The sequence below is a fragment of the Melanostigma gelatinosum genome (genome assembly GCF_949748355.1).
Source record: "Melanostigma gelatinosum genome assembly, chromosome: 15".
Taxonomy (NCBI): Eukaryota; Metazoa; Chordata; class Actinopteri; order Perciformes; family Zoarcidae; genus Melanostigma; species Melanostigma gelatinosum.
This window is the reverse complement of record NC_136648.1, coordinates 25,412,861-25,431,330: the sequence shown is the minus strand read 5'-3', so window position 1 is coordinate 25,431,330 and position 18,470 is coordinate 25,412,861. Positions and strand designations below refer to the sequence as shown.

Below are 18,470 nucleotides of genomic sequence, written 5' to 3'. Positions count from 1 at the left end.
GAGCAGGCCTTCAATCGTCGGCCAAATGCCTTCCAGTTGTTCTTTTTTCTGATGCTGAAGCTGATGTGGGTCTGTGAATGTGACTTTGATGGGTTCCGTGGTCAGGCGGCCAACGTCATAGGCCCCTGAGGTCCACAACCTTCCTGAGACCTGAGCCAAACAGGCAGTTGTAGCTGGATGATCTGAACACAATTTGCCATGGTGACGAGGCAAAGGGAGGTACTCCGGTAATGTGTGTTCAACAGTGTCAGGGGCTGTCCATCTCCACATGGTCTCCTCCTTGGCTTTGAGCAGACCTTCTGTAGGGGTTGGTTCCCATGTGAGAGTTAGTGCTCTCTTGATCATAGGTCCCAGACCTCTGGCCTCATGGCCAAAACCAACAGCCATAGTGACATGGGGTGATGAGTCCGCATCTAGCTGATACCATGAGCGAAGGAAGGGAGATAGAATGACTCTTGATGCCACTCCTTCTTGGCCACAAAAGATGTGTAGACACTGAATGGTGGGTCTAAGGTGAGACATGTTTTCATCCCAGTCTTCTGTGTAGGGGTCGTCGGGATCTGGTGTGACATTTAGAGTGCAGTGGACGTGGTCCAGGGGAGTTTTGTATGGGAAAAGCTGAGTGATTTTTGGTTTGAGAATGTTAAACCAGTATTGGATGGCAGGGGTCTGGGGGCCAGTTTGAAGACAGCGTAGCCAGTAAACTTCTTCATCTGTGGGGGACACCGTCTCTATAGCGGGAGCAAGGGAGAGAATGCGTACTGGCATGGACAACGTACTAGTTGGTGGGTTGGACGAGACATGTACACCCTCTTGGTTCAGCCAGATGCTCAGATTGAGGCGAGTCATCAGATCGCGTCCTAGCAGGTTGACTGGGCAATTTGGAGCAGAGAGAAAGCTGTGCGTCAGGGTTGTATCTTGAAATGTGATGGGGAGAGGGGTGGTGTAAAATTGTCGAACTGGAGTGCCAGAGACTCCCACCACTGACACAAACCGGTCCGACAACGGCTGCGTGGTCATCACACTCGAATATGTGGCTCCAGTATCGACGAGGAAGATGTGATCCTGTCCATTTACTGAGCACCTGATTAAAGGTTCGCTGGTGAGGCCGAAATGTAGTGTGTGACTCCAGTGGTTGAGGGGCGTGTCAATAGGGAGGGCTGTTGTAGCCTCCAGGCCATTGTTGTTGACTGTTTGCCTGTGTGGCATGGGCCCCACCTTGGGGACCATGCTCTTCGTCCCAAGGAGCCTGATGGGCCCCTTGCTGTGGTCTTTGTCCGTCATAGCCATGTCCGCCTCCTCCTCTGGAGTATTGTCCTCTTCCTCTCTGTGTCTGCTGTGGCACTGCACTGCAGTGTCTTGCGAAGTGTCCCGGTTTCCCACAGTTGTAGCAGAAATAGGACGCTTCTCTGCCTCCAGGCTCTCCTCTTCTTCTGGCTCCTCCTCTTCCACGCCATTGGCCCTGAGGGACCCATGGGCGTGACTGTTCACCGCCTGCTGACATCATAGCCATCATGGCCTCCAGTGGGACAGAGGGAGTAGGTGCCGTTGGAGGTGGAGCCGGTGCAGGTTGGACTACCAGCTGTTGTTGCTGTTTAGCCTTAGATTTCGTGGCGGCCTCAGCCGCGTCGTGTTCTTTGAGTTGTTTCTTGAGTAGGGCCTTCTGCAAGGTCTTAATTTCTGTGTCGCCAACCGCCTCAGTTTGAATGTGCTTAGAGAGGTAATGTCGGAGCTGGGCGTTCCACATGTCTTGTGTCATTGCTTCTAGGCCAACCACTGCGTCCATGCACTGGCGAGGTCCATCAGGGAGGCCTCGTTTAATCATTGCATGCCATAGTGCCACTGTGGTAACGCTTCCATCATGTGGCTCTCTGAAGGCCTGGCGCCACACCCGTTCTGCTCTGGCCAGATACAGGGGTGGAGACTCTCCCGGGGTCCAGATGAATGCTGCCACTGCGCCTTGGTTCACTGGAGTGGGGAACTTGGTTCTGAGCTGCAGCCACAACGCTGTACGATGTTGATCAAAGGGGTCTGCATCTGGTGCCGCACCAGCGCCTGCCATGTGTAGTAGGGCAGTACACTGGGATGGGTCCAGACAGCGGGAGAGAAGTGCTCTCAGGTCGCTCACTGCTAGCTGGCGGCCAGCAGTCAAAGCTTCCGTGAGCTCAATCCACGGATCAGCTCCTGCATGGAGGGATGGAAGCTGTTGTATCATGCTGGTCAGATCTGCAAACCCAAAAGGCACAAATTGAACACGCTGTGGTTGGGCTAGAGTGGGGGCTGCTCTCAGGGGATATGCACCACGAACACTCTGCTCTGTTTCTTCTCGTTGGTGCTGGCCCTGAGACCGAAGTTGCATGGCATGTTGGGAGAGTGGAACTCCAGTCCCTGTCTTGAAGGGGAAAACTTCTCCTCGTAGAGTGCCTGACACCGCATACATTGGCACTGCCACCGGTCTGTCACAGTGGCTGGTGTGGGCTAGAACTGAGTTCAGAGTCTGTTGTAGCACTTCCGCCTCTGTTAGCAGGACAGAGAGCTTCTCCAATGTGGTTGGTCCGCTTGGGTTCCTTTGTGATGGCTGTCTTCCAGCTTCAGGATCATGGTACAGGTTGCTTGTCACATAGGTCTCTTCTGAGTGCATGGGGAAAAGTGTTGTGTCAGCGAGGTCGTCGTCAAGTCGCTGAATGCAGCCCTGATCGAATTGTCTCTGTTGCTGCGCCTCTGTTTCATTCTCTTCGGGCTGCTGGCCTCTCTCTGTTGTCGCAGGATCTTCTTTGTCTATGGGGACTCCTGTCATAGCTCTTTCCAATGTTCTCACCCTCTCCATCATGTTTCTCATCGCTCGCTCTGTTGAGGTGGAGCTTGTGTCGATGGTGCACCCTTCATCCAGGGACATCTGGAATGCTCCTGAGAGCAGTCCTCCCTTTACTGTTCTCACCGGTGCTTGTATGAATGGATTATTATGGGAGTATGGGGGAGGAACCGGAGGAAGTGCTGGATACAGGCTAGTTGAGGGTGGGGGAGGAACCGGAGGAAGTGCTGGATACAGGCTAGTTGAGGGTGGGGGAGGAACCGAGGCCAGAGATGTTTGGCTCGTTTCCTGTGCAGCCTTTTCCAGACCTACCGGGGCTTGAGTGGTAGGGGTGACGTCCAGGGGGTTGATGTTGAGTGACAGACAGGACCTGGTTTTTTCTTTTCCGGTTGGCATGTCCACCTGCATCCGATCTGTCATGGCCATCCCTAGTGCCATCATTGCCACTCGCTGTTCATCTTCTCTGTCTTTGCGGGCTTGCTTCAGTGGGTTAGCGAACCCCCATCGCTTGGTTTGATTTGTCATTTGATTTCTCTCTGCAGTCTGTGCTTGAGCCACTCGTTTTGTCAAATCATTGGTGAAGAGCCGAAGGTTGTTGACTGATGGAGGTAGTGGACTGGCCGCCTTCCACCATCCCTCCTCTTGCCATCGTTTCATGCATTTATCCCAATGTGTCTTGTCTCTTTTCCATGCAGTCCTGCCTCCAGTCTCTGTTACTGCTTTTTCCAGTTTTGCACGCAGTACTTCTGAGTAGCCACCAGATGGAGCCACAGCTCCAGCCATGTCTTCTTGTGTTCTTCTTCTTCTTTTTTTTTCAAATCAAGTTTTTTTTATTTTTATTTTTTAAATCAATTCCAATGTTCTTTTCTTTTTTTCAAAATTCCTTTTTTTTTTTTTTTTTTTTTTTCAAATTTCAATTTTCAATTTTTCAATATAAAATGTTTGGATGCAGTACTCCCGGATGTCCACCAGATGGAGCCAAAGCTCCTGTCGAATGTTCTTCTTGCAGTTCCTGAAGTACCCACAGAGGGAGCCAAAGCGTCTCCCAAATTTTCTTGTGCAGTTCCTGTAGTGCCACCAGAGGGAGCCAAAGCTTCTCCCAAATTTTCTGCTGCAGTTCCTGTAGTGCTACCAGAGGGAGCCAAAGCTTCTCCCAAATTTTCTTCAGCCCTCTGACCTTGGCCTAGTTACTACACTCCCTTAGAGCTGCAGCTGTGTTTCTTATCTGCAATTTTCACTCCCTTTTTCAGTGTCTCTCTGACTGTCTGAATGCCTGCTCTGTCTTCGCTCCTAAATTTGTTGACGGTCCCTATGGAACACAATTTCCAATAAATCTGTAATCTTTGTAACTACACCAGTAAAACTGACACGTATATTAACCCTCAGCTTTCCTCTTCTATCCTCGTGTTTTGTGTTTTCTGTGGTGAATGCAAAACTTGTGTCTCATGCGTGTGTTCTGCTCCACTGACCGTCAATCACTGGCAAACACACACGAGCCTCTGCAAACTTCAACTCCAAATCTCAGCTGTCTCTCACACATGTACGCTTCACGCAATCACTCTCATCCATACCAAATTGAAACCATACACTGCCGTCACTGAAATACACACAAATCACATATGGATCTGTTCTTATAGCGTTTTCACGAGCACAGTCCCGAAGGAAATGGATACCTCCCTGAGATATTACTCAACACTCAATCGACCATACACTGCCGTGATTCCACAAATAATCGCACACAAACCTCGTCAGGAAAGATCTATTGATCTTATTGTTTACAGTGTACGCCTTGTGCGAATACGGTCCCGAAGGAAATGGCGATATCTTGTGCTACAATTGAATCGATGTCTTCCCAGAGTACATCTATGCTGCATGCAAAACCATACACTGCCACTTCTGCAATACTGGTACACAAACCATCAATTCAACCTCATCAATTTAACCTCATCAATTTATTTTTCTCAATTAAAATTCTCTGGATGGATCTTCGTTTTACAGTGTACAACATGCATGAACGTGGTCCCTTTAGGAAATGGCGCTTTGCAGTCTCCAGACACACTACTTTCACATCAGCGTATTTCAACAACAATTTCTATATACTTGATCCAAACCTCAGTTTGCAACTTCGCATAAATCAACAGTGTGGCCCGGAATTCAGTCTTTCAGACCATCATTGGTCAGCGAACCGAAGCTGTGTAACCTCTGAACAGTCAATCAAAGCTTACGCGGTGAACACAATGGCAGCTTATACAATGTTAACAACCATCAATTTCTGTTAGATCCACTCAGACACATGTACATGCTATAGTAAAAAACCCCACTGCTGTCATAACAATTCTGTCACAATGCTCGGCAATTTATCTTTAAAAATTTAGTCAATGCAATTCATTACTCACACTCCAGTACTTCTGATCAATTCAATTTAGTTTTTTCCTATATACAATCTGCAGAATTCATTTAAATAGGCTCTGCTTTACCTTTTGATTCAGCGCGCTGTTTGATCAGTTTCTCAGAGGTGATAAGAATGGCTCCGGTAGGCCTCCGGCCTTCCCAGCCTCTCGGGAAAACGCCCTTTTTTCTTTCTGTCGACAGAAGAAAGTCTGTTACTCGATGAAAAAACCACTTGGATCGTTATAACCAAGCTCTGCTACCATGTTATGAATGAAGATCGAGTGAACAGACTGAGATCGAGGCGTTTAGCTCAATTCAAGCAATAACATTTATTTGTGACAGAAGTATTATGTCCAGCAGTTAAACGTGCACGGACCCTAGCCAAGGCAAAGAGTGCAAAAGTGAAACCTAAAAGCGCTTATACAGAGTAAGCAGGCGTGTCCATCTGGTTCCCCTTGTGGAGCCATTGGTCAAAATCAAAGCAGAGGCGGATTTGTTTTTAGCATTCAAATAGCCTGATGGAGCACTGGGCAACGTCACCCACAATGGCTCACGTCCGGAACCCGCCTTCTCTGGAACGTCAGTGTGTGTGAAATGTTGATGTACAGCATATTGTTAACACTTAAGGTGCAGAAAAGGAAAAGGGTGCAGTTCTAAACTATTTCGAAGTCTCTGTGTGAATAGATAAAAAGAGCTCTTCTCCTACTCTAAGATGGCAGTTTCTGCCCTAATCTGGTGGTTTAAGCAAGCGTTACTTTCAGGGCCACTGTATCTGTTCCTATCGTACGAACGGGTGACGGAATGCCCCATTCTGCGTTTTTGACCTACTTACAGTGACCTCACAACTCCGCAATATAAGCTTTACAAGTATAGCGCATATTATTTAACAGTGAATGAATATATTTTATTTACACTAGCAAGCCACACGTCTGTGCATAGACTTTGTATGTAATCTACTCGCGCAAATAATTCGCGCCGCGTTTGGTGTGAAAGCACCATTACAAAGAACCCTTGAAAAAACCTTATTTGCCGAAGTAGATGGTTCTAACCCTAACCCTTCAGGAAGAACCTTTCTGGAGCCCTTATTTCTAAGGACATGTATACTTTTGGTCTTTCTTCAGCATTAAACATACACAGTAACACATTAAACGGCTGGTGGAACATGTTCTAGGTAGGGCCATCCTATCAATTTCAGCAAACATCCCAGTATGATTTGGTATGATTTGGTATGATATGGCTTCCTGTAGCATCTCGGATACACTTCAAAATTCTCACCATCACTTACAGAGCACTTCACGGTCAGGCTCCGACTTATGTAGCTGATCTACTTCGCCCCTATTCACCCGCCCGCACTCTCAGGTCAAATGCTCTAGGTCTTCTGTCAGTCCCACGCACACGATTTAAGACCCGTGGTGACCGAGCCTTTGAGGCAGTGGCCCCGAGGCTCTGGAATGCTCTGCCTGCAACTCTGCGCCTCGCAGATACTGTGGATACTTTTAAAAGCCAGCTAAAAACCCACCTGTTTAGGCTGGCGTTTGTGTAAAAGTAAACCCATGTCCTAGACCTGCTCTTAAAATATGTTTTACATTTTTATTTAATTTTTATTTAATTTTTATTTTATTCTTTAACATTTTTTATTCACTCTGTGTAGATCATTTATTGACCCTAGGGTCATATTGTGTTTTTTATGCTTTTAAATGTCTGCTCTGTTAAGCACTTTGTGATAGTACTGTCTGTGAAAAGCGCTATATAAATAAAATTCATTCATTCATTCATTCATTCATTCATTTCATGCAAAAAAAATTAAAGTATCAAACACGCATTACTACTTTGCAGTTAAATATTTAACATTTATTCCAACACAAAAAAAGCAGTAAATAACACTTAGATAAACACATCAGGACACGTCTTATTAATGTCACCCTCACAGGCAATTCAGTATAATATAATCACATATAAATCACATAATAATATTCTGTATAATATAAAACACACACACATACATATATATAGATATATACAGTATGTATATATCTATATATATTATAAAAATAGAACATATTTATTGAGATGCCCCTATGTACCTTGTTATAGGAGGTAAAGATCAGGAGAAGTAAACATGAAGTGTAATTATGAATACTGGTGTTAAATTAAGCTATGATAAGTTTTCACTGTTAATTTAACATCTCTATTACATGTTGATGCGTCCATGACCAAGTTAAGCAGATGAGACTGAGGACAACTATGTAGAAGAAAAGATGTTCACTTTGTCGAATATGTAGCTTGACAGAGTTCTCCATGTGTGTCCTGGTGTTCTCATGTTTCCTTACCTCCTCATCCCTCACTCCCTACCCTGGTGTTCTCATGTTTCCTTACCTCCTCATCCCTCACTCCCTACCCTGGTGTTCTCATGTTTCCTTACCTCCTCATCCCTCACTCCCTACCCTGGTGTTCTCATGTTTCCTTACCTCCTCATCCCTCACTCCCTAACTGTCCGTGCTGGATCTGTCCCCGTTGATTTAAAAAGCTAAATAAGTTATTAGCATGACTGGTGTACAGCTAGTACAGAAGCTTCATGTACTGCTTCCCTTTCCCGCGAGTCTGCTGTCTCATTGTGAGGTCAGGCTGATCTGATATCAGCTCTTTGGCTGCAGAATCTCCGCCAAAGTTCTCCTCTCAAACGGGTCTTGGAGGAGTAGTGCTCGCGCTGGCACTTGCCTGTAGAGACTTCTCCTGACGAGAACGCGCAGCTAGGGGGGCCAGATCATTCTGGCCCCACACTGAATCTATTTGAGGGCGCTGATTGGCTAAATTGTATGTCACTCATTTATATCTTGAATCAGCAATTGGCTAAACTGCTTCATAGACCCGCCTCTTTTGGGCTAAAACGATTTAGCCCCCTAACTGCACCTTCTGAGACGTGTCATGCACACAGGCGGAGAGCACGAGCAGGAAAAGCATATATTTTGCGCAGATATCATATTTTACACATATTACTGGGTACATTCCATAGTTCAAACACACAAATATTGACAATTTGTATAATTTATTATTATTTTATTTTTTTGTGGGGCCAGGCCCCGTGGCCCTCTATTGGCCAGCCGCCACTGTGCTAAATGATCTCTGATCGGGAAGTGCTCAGAGCAATTTCGTGGCATGAGATGGCAGAGGCACACACACAGACCTCTGAAATCTCATTAATGTAACATTTTACCAAAAGGCTGCACACTGGCGCCTCCATTAAACCTTCTGACAGCAGCAGCAGGCTACAGATACAGAATGTTCCGAGCCTCTCTGAACAACACACTGGTGAGCCGTTCCACACAGATTCTTAGTTTACACAGGGAAACTATCTGGAGTATAGCAGGCGTTCTCAGGATGCATCCTGAGCTCCTTCAAAAGTCTCAGGATATTTCTTTCTTTAATTAAATCTCAAAACACCATGTCCGCTGCATAATTAAACATTATCTTATCTGTAAACTGTATTATTATCGGGAAATGTGTTTATGCAAATGTGTCTACAGATTAAACAGACCGTTGCTTTTCTCTCAGTTGTGACATTATGCATATGTAGATAGATATGACTTAGTGAACAAAACAATGGGCATCAAAGAAAACTGAAAAATATATTATCGTGCTACAAGTTACTAGAGCTGTGTATTGGCAAGAATCTGACGATATGGTACGCATCATGATAACGGTTGTGATTCAAGATATTGCGATATATGAACTGTAAGCAAGGATAATAAAAATGAAATATACAGTCAGTGTAACATCCAACACAGAATAACCACTGACACCAATCTTTGCATGTCAAATATTAATTAGATCAATACTGTATCACAAAACATTATATGACAAATACATTAACGGAGATCTATGTATTTGGTAACATAATTGTGGTTGTATATTTATGTAGACCTCTTAAAATATTCAAGACTACCAACAGTATCAATGCAAACATATGAATAAATGCTTTATAATAATGAATAGTTAGAAACACTTAATAACACACACTGCATCTGTATAAATAGTTGCATGATACCAGGATACTGTTTGTAATATTTAGGCGACGAAATAGCAAATCACACATCAGAGGTCTGGAGTGGTTGCCCTCCTTTTGTCCTTCATACACTGCATTTATTAAACACCTGCAGAGCTACCACCACACACACACACACACACACACACACACACACATACACATACACCGCACACACACACACATACACACACACACACGTCCAAGTTTCTTTGAAAGTCACTTCCCTGTTGCAGATGAATATCCAGCATTGTCCTCAGCTGTCTGTACATGATCATTCTGTAGAAGGAACACACTGTCTTTCTTTTGTTCTTCATAGGAAGTCTTTCCCCTCCCAGCATGCAACTCTAGCTGCCTTTGCTGCTGTCTACATCTCAGTAAGTGGTTCATATACACTCTCTTATGTAGACTGAGACTTGTAGCTGACGATGCCACCTAAACTCTAGCCACAGAAACATAGAACATATATCTCTTGTGGGTCATTTACAAATGGCTTGACATTTAAATTGATCGAATTAAATCACAGGTGGGAATTGAACAGTCTCACTAATCGGAGTTGACAATCACAGGTTTGGTATTATCTGTTTTTATATAAACATTTAAAAGGTCATGATTGGCTCATGTGAAATATTTGTGTTTCAGATGTACTTCAACGCAGTGCTGACGGACTCTGCCAAGCTGCTGAAGCCTCTCCTGGTGTTCTCTTTCATCATGCTGGCCATCCTGGCCGGGCTGACGAGGATCATCCAGTTCAGAAACCATCCTGTCGACGTCTACTGTGGATGGTTACTGGGATCTGCCATTGCTGTTTATCTGGTAACACTTTGAACCAGTCACAACCTTCTTGAGATATAAAGAAAGGTTTCCTGTGTAGCCTAAAGGGTGCGTAGTACTTGTGGGTATCGAGCGGTGAGGGTGCAGACTGCAACCAACTGGAACTTCTCCCGTGCACCAATTGTGTAGGAGAACTACGTTGGCCGCCGGAAAAACGTAAACGTGTTTGGTTTGTCCGTCTTTGGCTACTGTAGAAACATGGTTCCGTGAAGAGGACCCGCTCCGATTGTAGATAGAAACGGCATGTACTAATGAAACCAAAACACAAGCATGTCTCATTCTGAGGGGATTATACACTGAAGAATACATACTTACTTTGATTATATTCCATTTCTGCCAATATATCCACATAAATGCTACACAATGTATTCTAAACCTTATTTGTCTATTTGTAGACTAAATGATTTGTTGTTTCACTATTGTTTATAGTTTTAAACCTAATTATTTTATACTTAAGTGATAACCAAGTTAAAGCCGATCAGTGCTCACCTGCCAATATTCTCTCTGAATGAACGAGCCACCAAAGCTGTTGTAGCTCCTGCAGCTGTCTTATAAACAAAACGATTAGGCTGTTTATTAGTACCAACATCTTGAAATATGCCAATTCTGTTCACACTCAAAGCAGATCAAGTAGTGATGCGCGGGTCAGGCTTTTCTAATGTCTGCACCCACCCAACCTGTTATGCACCGCCAAACCTGCAAAAATTATATTATTATTGCATGTTCCATTATTATGCATACAATCCCTACTTGTATGTACTCTATATGATGATTGTTTGAAGTTGAAGTCTTAATATGATAACTGCTGTATGAGAGATAGCAGGCCAGAGAGAGCTTGATGTCGTTGAAAGCCATGCAAGAAGTATGGCGTGCGGCTGCATGCACCCTTTTCAGCAGAGCCACCAGAGCAAGATGTGTGACACTGAAATGTCGTCCAACCGTCTGTGTAGGTGTGTGGACTGAACGGCCTTAATGACCAAGTGAAAGTGTTTTAGGGCTGGCTTTACCATCCTCTTGAGCCTGGTTGGCTGAGGATTCCAGATGGGAAAAGACAGCTGGAGGCAAACTTACAGTAAAATTGTTCGACATCTCCAACATGAGGGAGGCCACAATTGTAAGCCATACGCAATGGCAAAAGCACAATGGTCCTGTCACAGCATCATTCGCATCCAGAGTCACAAAGTCACATATAGTTTGAAAATGAACAGAGAAGTAGTATGGAGTTTTAAAATGGAAATGTCTTTGAGGTGTAAAAATATACTATTTTAATGGATGCCTGTCAGCCAAGAAGAGTATATTGCATCCATGATGTATTTTTGGCTCATTTTGTGCTAGTTTGTATTTGAAAGACATAGCAAGCTCCTACAGCAGGTATTTTATGCAGATTTCATGTACTGGCATTGGTTCGTTGGTTCATTGCATTATTCAGTCCAGTTTTATGGGCTGAAGGTAGACAATGTTCAACTCTTGTGCAGAAACTGGTGGATATTTGCACAGTATATTTGATACCTCCCACACGGCTTCACCCTCCAGCCCACACACACTCGGATAAACATGTCCAGCATTCACTCTAACAGACATGAGCGTTACTGAAGCAGTTTCACTTGTGAGCAGACACACACACACACACACACACACACACACACACACACACACACAAACTACCCTGCTTAGCTGCCTACATCTTTGTTTTTCTGCCTTTTCCTGCAGGAAGAAACGTTGGCTCCCGATATGTGAGGTTGTGCTCTTGAACATCAACTCATCAGTCATTCAACACAATTCAAACAAAATATATTTCACAAGCGGAGGTCCTTTATTTTCTGCAAAAATATAATTATTAACCTGGAAAAGGATCTTTGTAATTAACTTCAGTTGCAAGATGTTTATCCTCCCTTTATGTGGCTCTACACCTTGTAGAGATGATGATTACTCACATTTGTTCTCAAGGCAATCATTTTGCACAGTCCAGGCTTCACAGGGCTATTTCAGGGTTCTTTGTTTGGCATTGCATCATCTATCATCAGAGTAGAAATGAAAAGACAAGTACATCAATTGAAGCTGATAGGCAGCCTCACTTGTTTCTGTGCTGCAGTGCATCAGTACTGCACTTGGTTTGTATTCCAGTTACACAGCATGTTTTGAACTACATGTAAATCCACCCACGTCAGATGCTTTTTGTGTTCTGTTGGTTTTGTCCCTGCTTTGACTGGCGAGGTAGGGGTGGTGTGGTGCATGGGACGAGGGTAACTGAGTATTCTTTATTTAAATAAAAGTACCACAATTGATGTATTGCAATCACAGCACATGTAGATGAAGCATTAAGCTGTTTGATTTGAATCATTTAGCAGCTGGCTAGTTAGCTGGCTAACATAAGCTTGCTAATTTCACCATGTTTTCATGCTAAACTTACACTGGTTATAGAAAATGAGCAGATTGGCAGAGCGGCAGCGCATTTTTCAAAATGATGCAGTGGATGCACTTTGTCAATCGGTGATATAAGTGATATCAGTGGTCAGCAGAGTTTTGACTCTACCTTCTAGTATCAAGTACCAAAAAGCACCAGGTACCAGGTACTATCAATAACTTCTCCCAATGGAACCCAAAAAACAGTGAGTCCAGTTTAGTAGACCTGTGCTGTGCCATGCAGTGGAAATGCATTAATAGGGTCCTGCGCTCTAGCTCTAGGATGTGGGCACAACAGTCTCCAATCTCCCGTCGCTGGGTTTAGCTTGTCTTATTTCATCCATTTCACTTTCCTGTGATTGGACATCAGCCATTATCAGGCTGGGTAGTGGACATTCCTAGGCAGCTGCAGAGTCAGCTTAGCTCTTATCCAGGCACTCGTCCCTCTTTTCTCGGAGCGGTCACTCGGCACACATAAGAGAAGTTTGCCTTCAGGGCTTTCTGCCAAAAAGGTTTATTTTAATCCAAACTATGATCTTTTCCTAAACCTTACCAAGTAGGTTTGTTGCCTGTACCTACGGAGAAGAAAGCCCTGAGGGCAAATTTCTCCCATGTCCTCGCTTCGGCTTCGGTGGTGTTTGGTCTGGCTGGTCTGATTAGGTGGTCGTGAAGATGCCAGTGATCATCTCAAAGTCTGCTGCACATAATCCAATCCCTGCGCTTCCTTCTCTGACATTGATGATTGTAATACTGTCATAGGCCATACTGGCTCCAGTAGCAAAGGCGGAAAGACATAAAATCCAAACAAAATTGTTGCAAAATTCATGGAAGGTGTCTTCGTTGTGCTATTGGACTCGCCCCTTCAAAGGAGTCCTGTGCGGTGGGCTTTTGCTTGCATGTTTGATATTTTCTAACTACGTGGATGCTGATAGGCGGAAACCATGCTGGAACCATGCTGTTGTAGTGAATCTTTGATACACTGCCCACTAGAGTTTGGGAGAACACCAGTTTGCCTCTAGGAGAAACCCACAACGGAGTATACAACATCCAAAAGTTTCCTCATCACAACTCCGTGTCCTCAAGTCTGTACAACTTTCTGAGCAGAAAGCATAACTGGGGCTTCACCTTCCCCCTCCTGGTCTATCAGGGTAAGTGAGGGATTTGTATTTGGAGGCTACTAGTCCTCTGCAGCTCACTTTCTCCATGTCTCTCATGATATTACTACTGGTCTGTATTGCATTGCCATACTTGCTAAAGCATTGCTTTGGAGCGATCCAGTGATTTAAGGGATTTTATTTCAATCCCTCAAGAAACTAATGTCTAAATTACATACATCACATCACTGAAGATTAGGACACTAACTTTTCACTGTGGCTTTAGTTCAGGTTTAGGGACAGAGGAGCAGACATGGCTGCCACCTGAAACCACCTGGATTTGACAAACTCTTTTTTTATGCTTATGTCTTTGCTGCATGTTCCTCTGTGTCTCACTATATGTGTCTGTTTGTATGCAGGGTGTCTATGCGGTGGGGAATTTTCAGCCCAGCGAGGATCGGTCCAGAAGTCGAACACCTACCCCCACCCTGAGAGAGCCCCCCCTCTCTTCCCTACCCAATGTCAGTCAATCTGCGATTAGCAACAGCCACCAAGGTAAAACTATGCCTGCAACGTGTCTCTTAGAATTACAGATTACATCCCCTGTGATGGCAACTACAACTATACATTTCCATAAAAAGAAAAGTCCCAGAAGTTTGGGCATTTTAATGACAACAGTTACACTTTGTAGATGTGGACATCTCGATGGAGTTTTAATCTTGGCTCATTTACTTCACTTAGACAGATAGATAGATAGATATAAACTGTATTCATCCCCAGGGGGAAATTAGTTTGTAGCAGCAGCAATTTACAGAGTAAACTATAACGTATGGAAATGCACAATATATACAGTACAATAAAATAACAGAGCAGATATTGAATTGAAGGAAAAGATTAATAAAAAATAAGATAAAATAAATAAAAATAGGAATGCACAGTATATACAATGAATATAGTGGTATTAATTAAATTAACAACTAGCAAACTAAACAAACTGGACAGTAGAGCCAGGATCACCAACAACAAGCAACAACCGTGTAGTGTTGAAGTCATGTGAAGGACGATGATCTGGCCAGAGCTGTTTTATTGTAAAGTCTTATTGCAGTGGGCAGGAATGTTCTCCTGTACCTTTCCTTGTGACAGCGAAGCTGAATCAGTCTGTTGGAGAAAGTGCTCCGCTGTCCCTGCAGTAGGTGGAGAGGGTGGTCCGGGTTATCCAATATGGATAATAGTTTCTTCAGTGTCCTCCTCTCCACCACCTCTTCCAGAATGTCTTGTTTGCAACCAATGATGGAGCCGGCCTTCTTAACCAGTTTGTTAAGTCTGTTGGTGTCTCCGGCTCCAATGCTGCTCCCCCAGCAGACTACAGAAGTACAGTGCACTGGCCACAACAGACTGGTAGAACATCTCCAGCATCTTGCTGCACATGTTGAAGGATCGAAGTTTCCTCAAGAAGAAGAGTCGACTCATCCCCTTCTTGTACACAGCGTTGATGTTGGTCTGCCAGTTCAGTCTGCTGTCAATGGAGACACCCAGGAACTTGTACTCCTCCACCATGTCCACATCCTCTCCCAGAACTCTCAGCAGTTGTGGAGTCGTCGCCTTCCTCCTGAAGTCGACCACCATCTCTCTGGCCTTGGCCACGTTCAGACGCAGGTGATTTCTACCGGCCCACTCCACAAAGTTATCCACTACTGCCCTGTACTCCTCCCGTCCGTCCCTTATACACCCGACCACTGCAGAGTCATCAGAGAACTTCTGCAGATGGCATGACCCTGAGTTGTACTGGAAGTCAGTGGTGTACAAGGTGAACAGGAAGGGATAACAGTTCCCTGTGGGGCTCCAGTATCACTGACCACCACATCAGACAGCATACGGCCCAGTCGGACAAACTGTGGTCTGCCTGTGAGGTAGTCAGTGATCCAGGAGACGGTGGACGTGTTCACCCCCACCACCCGCAGCTTCTCACTCAGCAGCACTGGTTGGATGGTGTTGAATGCACTGGAGAAATCAAAGAAAGTGATTCTCACAGAGCCACCGGATCCATCCAGGTGCGACTGAGCTCGTTGCAGCAGGTAGATGATGGCGTCGTCCACCTCCACATGAGGATGGTATGCAAATTGCAGAGGGTCCAGTGAGGATTTCACCTGTGGTCGGAGGTGGGCCAAGACCAGCCTCTCCAGCACCTTCATCACATGAGATGTGAGGGCAACTGGTCGGTAGTCATTGAGGCCAGATGCTGTCGTCTTCTTCGGTACAGGAACCACGACGTCTTCCACAGCACCAGGACTTCCTCCTGCTTCAGGCTCAGGTTGAAGAGATGTTGCAGAACATCAGACAGCTGGATGGCGCAGGTCTTCAGGACCCTGGGGCTGATGCCATCAGGTCCTGCAGCCTTGCCTTGGTGGAGTCTCTCCAGCTGTCTTCTCACCTGGCCAGTCGTCACAGAGAGGGGGGGAGGGGGGTCATTATGTTGGTGGTGGCAGAGCCCTTAGAAGTGGACGGCTCTGAGTCCATGCAGCTCACCAGGGGGGACAGAGGGGGAGGTATTTGGGAGGTGTGGTGTGTGGAGGAGACAGATGAGGGCTCTGAGCTAAACCTATTGAAGAAAGAGTTTAGCTCGTTGGCCCTCTCCAGGGAGCCCCCTGGTTGTCTGCCTCCAACCTTGAAGCCAGTAATCTGCTTCATCCCAGTCCACACCTCCTTCACGTTGTTCTGCTGGAGTTTGGCCTCCAGCTTCCTCCTGTAGGTGTTCTTGCACTCCCTGATCTTCACCTTCAGGTCACGCTGGACTGTCCTGATCTCCTCCCTGTCCCCAGACCTGAAAGCTGCTTTCTTCTTGTTAAGAAGAGCTTTCAGGTCACTAGTGATCCAAGGTTTATTGTTGGGGTAGCAGTGTACTGACCGGGATGGTATGACGGATTGTTCACAGAATTTAATGTATTCAGTAATTCAGTCCGTCATGCTGTTGAGGTCCTCCCCATGTGGTCCACAAAGCACATCCCAATCCGTAGACTCAAAGCAGTCCTGCAGGGCATCAATAGCCTCCTGAGACCACCTCACAGTCACAGATCACAGTCCTGGTGGTCGCAGGCAGCCTCTGCACCAGAGGAACATACCTGGGTGTCAACAGGATCAGGTTGTGATTGGACCTGCCAAGGGGGGGAAGGGCAGTGGCACTGTATGCACCCTTAGCATTAGCATACAGTAGATCCAGAGTTTTATTGTTCCGAGTGGGGCAGTCAACATACTGGTGGAAATCTGGCAGGGCTCTATCCAGGGTGGTGTGATTAAGGTCTCCAGTAATAGCCAAAAACGCACCAGGATGTTGACTCTGCAGTCCAGATACAGTGGAGTGGATGGTGTCCACTGCTTTCTCTGCGTCAGCTGATGGGGGGACATACACAGCCACAACAATGGCGGATGTGAACTCCCTTGGCAAATAATATGGACGCATCCCCACGGCCAACAGTTCAATGTCCGGGCTACAGAAGCGTTCCTTCACACACATGGTCGGGATTGCACCACCTCTCATTCACATACACTGCAATCCCACCTCCTCTCTTCTTGGCGCTCTGTACAACATCTCTGTCCGCCCGAACAGCCCTGAAGCCGGGCACCGACACACTGTGATCCGGAAAATCCGTGTGCAGCCAAGTCTCAGTAAAACACATGATGCTACACTCACGGAAGTCCCTCTCGGTCTTTACCAGCGCATCGAGTTCGTCCGTCTTATTCACCAAAGACCTCACGTTCCCCATTACAATCGCCGGTACCGAAGGTTTATATTTCCTCCTCTTCGCCCTCCGCTTAGTGCCCTACCTGCAGTCCCGAGCCCTTCTCCGTAGCTCAGCCGGGATCTCAGGCCTGGCGCCGGGCGGCAGCCGCGGTCTGCTCAGCGTAATCAGCTGATCGCGGGAGTAAACAATGGCCCCGCTCATCGTGTATTGCTACTTACAAAGAGGGAGAAAAGTAACAGAAACGCCACGAGAACATTTGAGAAAAACTTACTGTCCGTTGTCTGACCATAACTTAAACCAAACGTGAATGGTGATGTGTCCTTGGGTAAGACTTAACCCCAAAATTGCTCCCGTAGCTGTGCCGTATCTGTACTTGGGGGGACGAAGGTGCCTGCGACTGCCCCAACCGCGGTGACGCGAGCGTCTCCGATTGATTACAAAGCGACCCTCGGACAGGTCTGTGTGTGAATGTTAGTTATTCCTGATGTTGGACATGGTAGACCCTACCATCAGTGTATGAATGGGTGTGAATGGGTGAATGATGACAAGTAGTGTGAAAGAGCTTTGAGCGGTCGGAAAGACTAAAAAAGCTCCATAAAGGTATAGTCCATTTACCATTCATTCCATGCATCCTCTGGCCTGTGATGATTTTTGAAGTCCCGTAACTTCAAGAGGAACATTAGTCACCACCTCCACAGATGGCTGGGCCTAGCCTGAAGTCTCAGCAAAGGTGCCTTCTGCTGCCAAAAGACCAAGCACATGCTGTCTTTCAGCAGCATGAGCGAAGAGTTCATGGTGGCCAGAGGAGAAGTGCTCCAGTAGAGCAACTCTAACAACCCCAGAGTCTCACAATGCCACCGGAGTTCAAGATCAGGACCCAATAGCAAGACTACAGGAGACAGAATCTGGTACAACAGATTTTATTTTACCACAAGTAAAGGACAGGAATGGCTGTGTGGAGCCCGTGGTCCGACACAGGACAGGCAGATCGACGGTGTGATTCCCGTGGATCTACACCGGAGGGCAGGCAGATCGACGGTGTGATGTCCCGTGAATCGACACTGGAGGGCAGGCAGATCGACGGTGTGAAGTCCGTTGGAACACAATGGAGGGCACGGGGGATTCCTGGACCAGCGGACACCGGAGGCAGGTGC

The 18,470-nt window shown here is 46.0% G+C and overlaps 1 protein-coding gene across 1 annotated transcript in view; it reads left to right on the top strand.

The window, feature by feature from the left end:
* Positions 1-18,470, top strand: part of LOC306789554 (phospholipid phosphatase-related protein type 4-like) — a gene marked incomplete at both ends in the record, with an annotated part of 94,715 nt that overhangs the window by 52,748 nt on the left and 23,497 nt on the right. Inside the window, 3 exons of the mRNA XM_079285561.1 lie at positions 9,565-9,622; positions 9,888-10,061; positions 13,996-14,131. Of these exons, the coding sequence (XP_079141687.1) occupies positions 9,565-9,622; positions 9,888-10,061; positions 13,996-14,131 (368 nt within the window). The remainder of the gene's footprint in view (positions 1-9,564; positions 9,623-9,887; positions 10,062-13,995; positions 14,132-18,470) is intronic.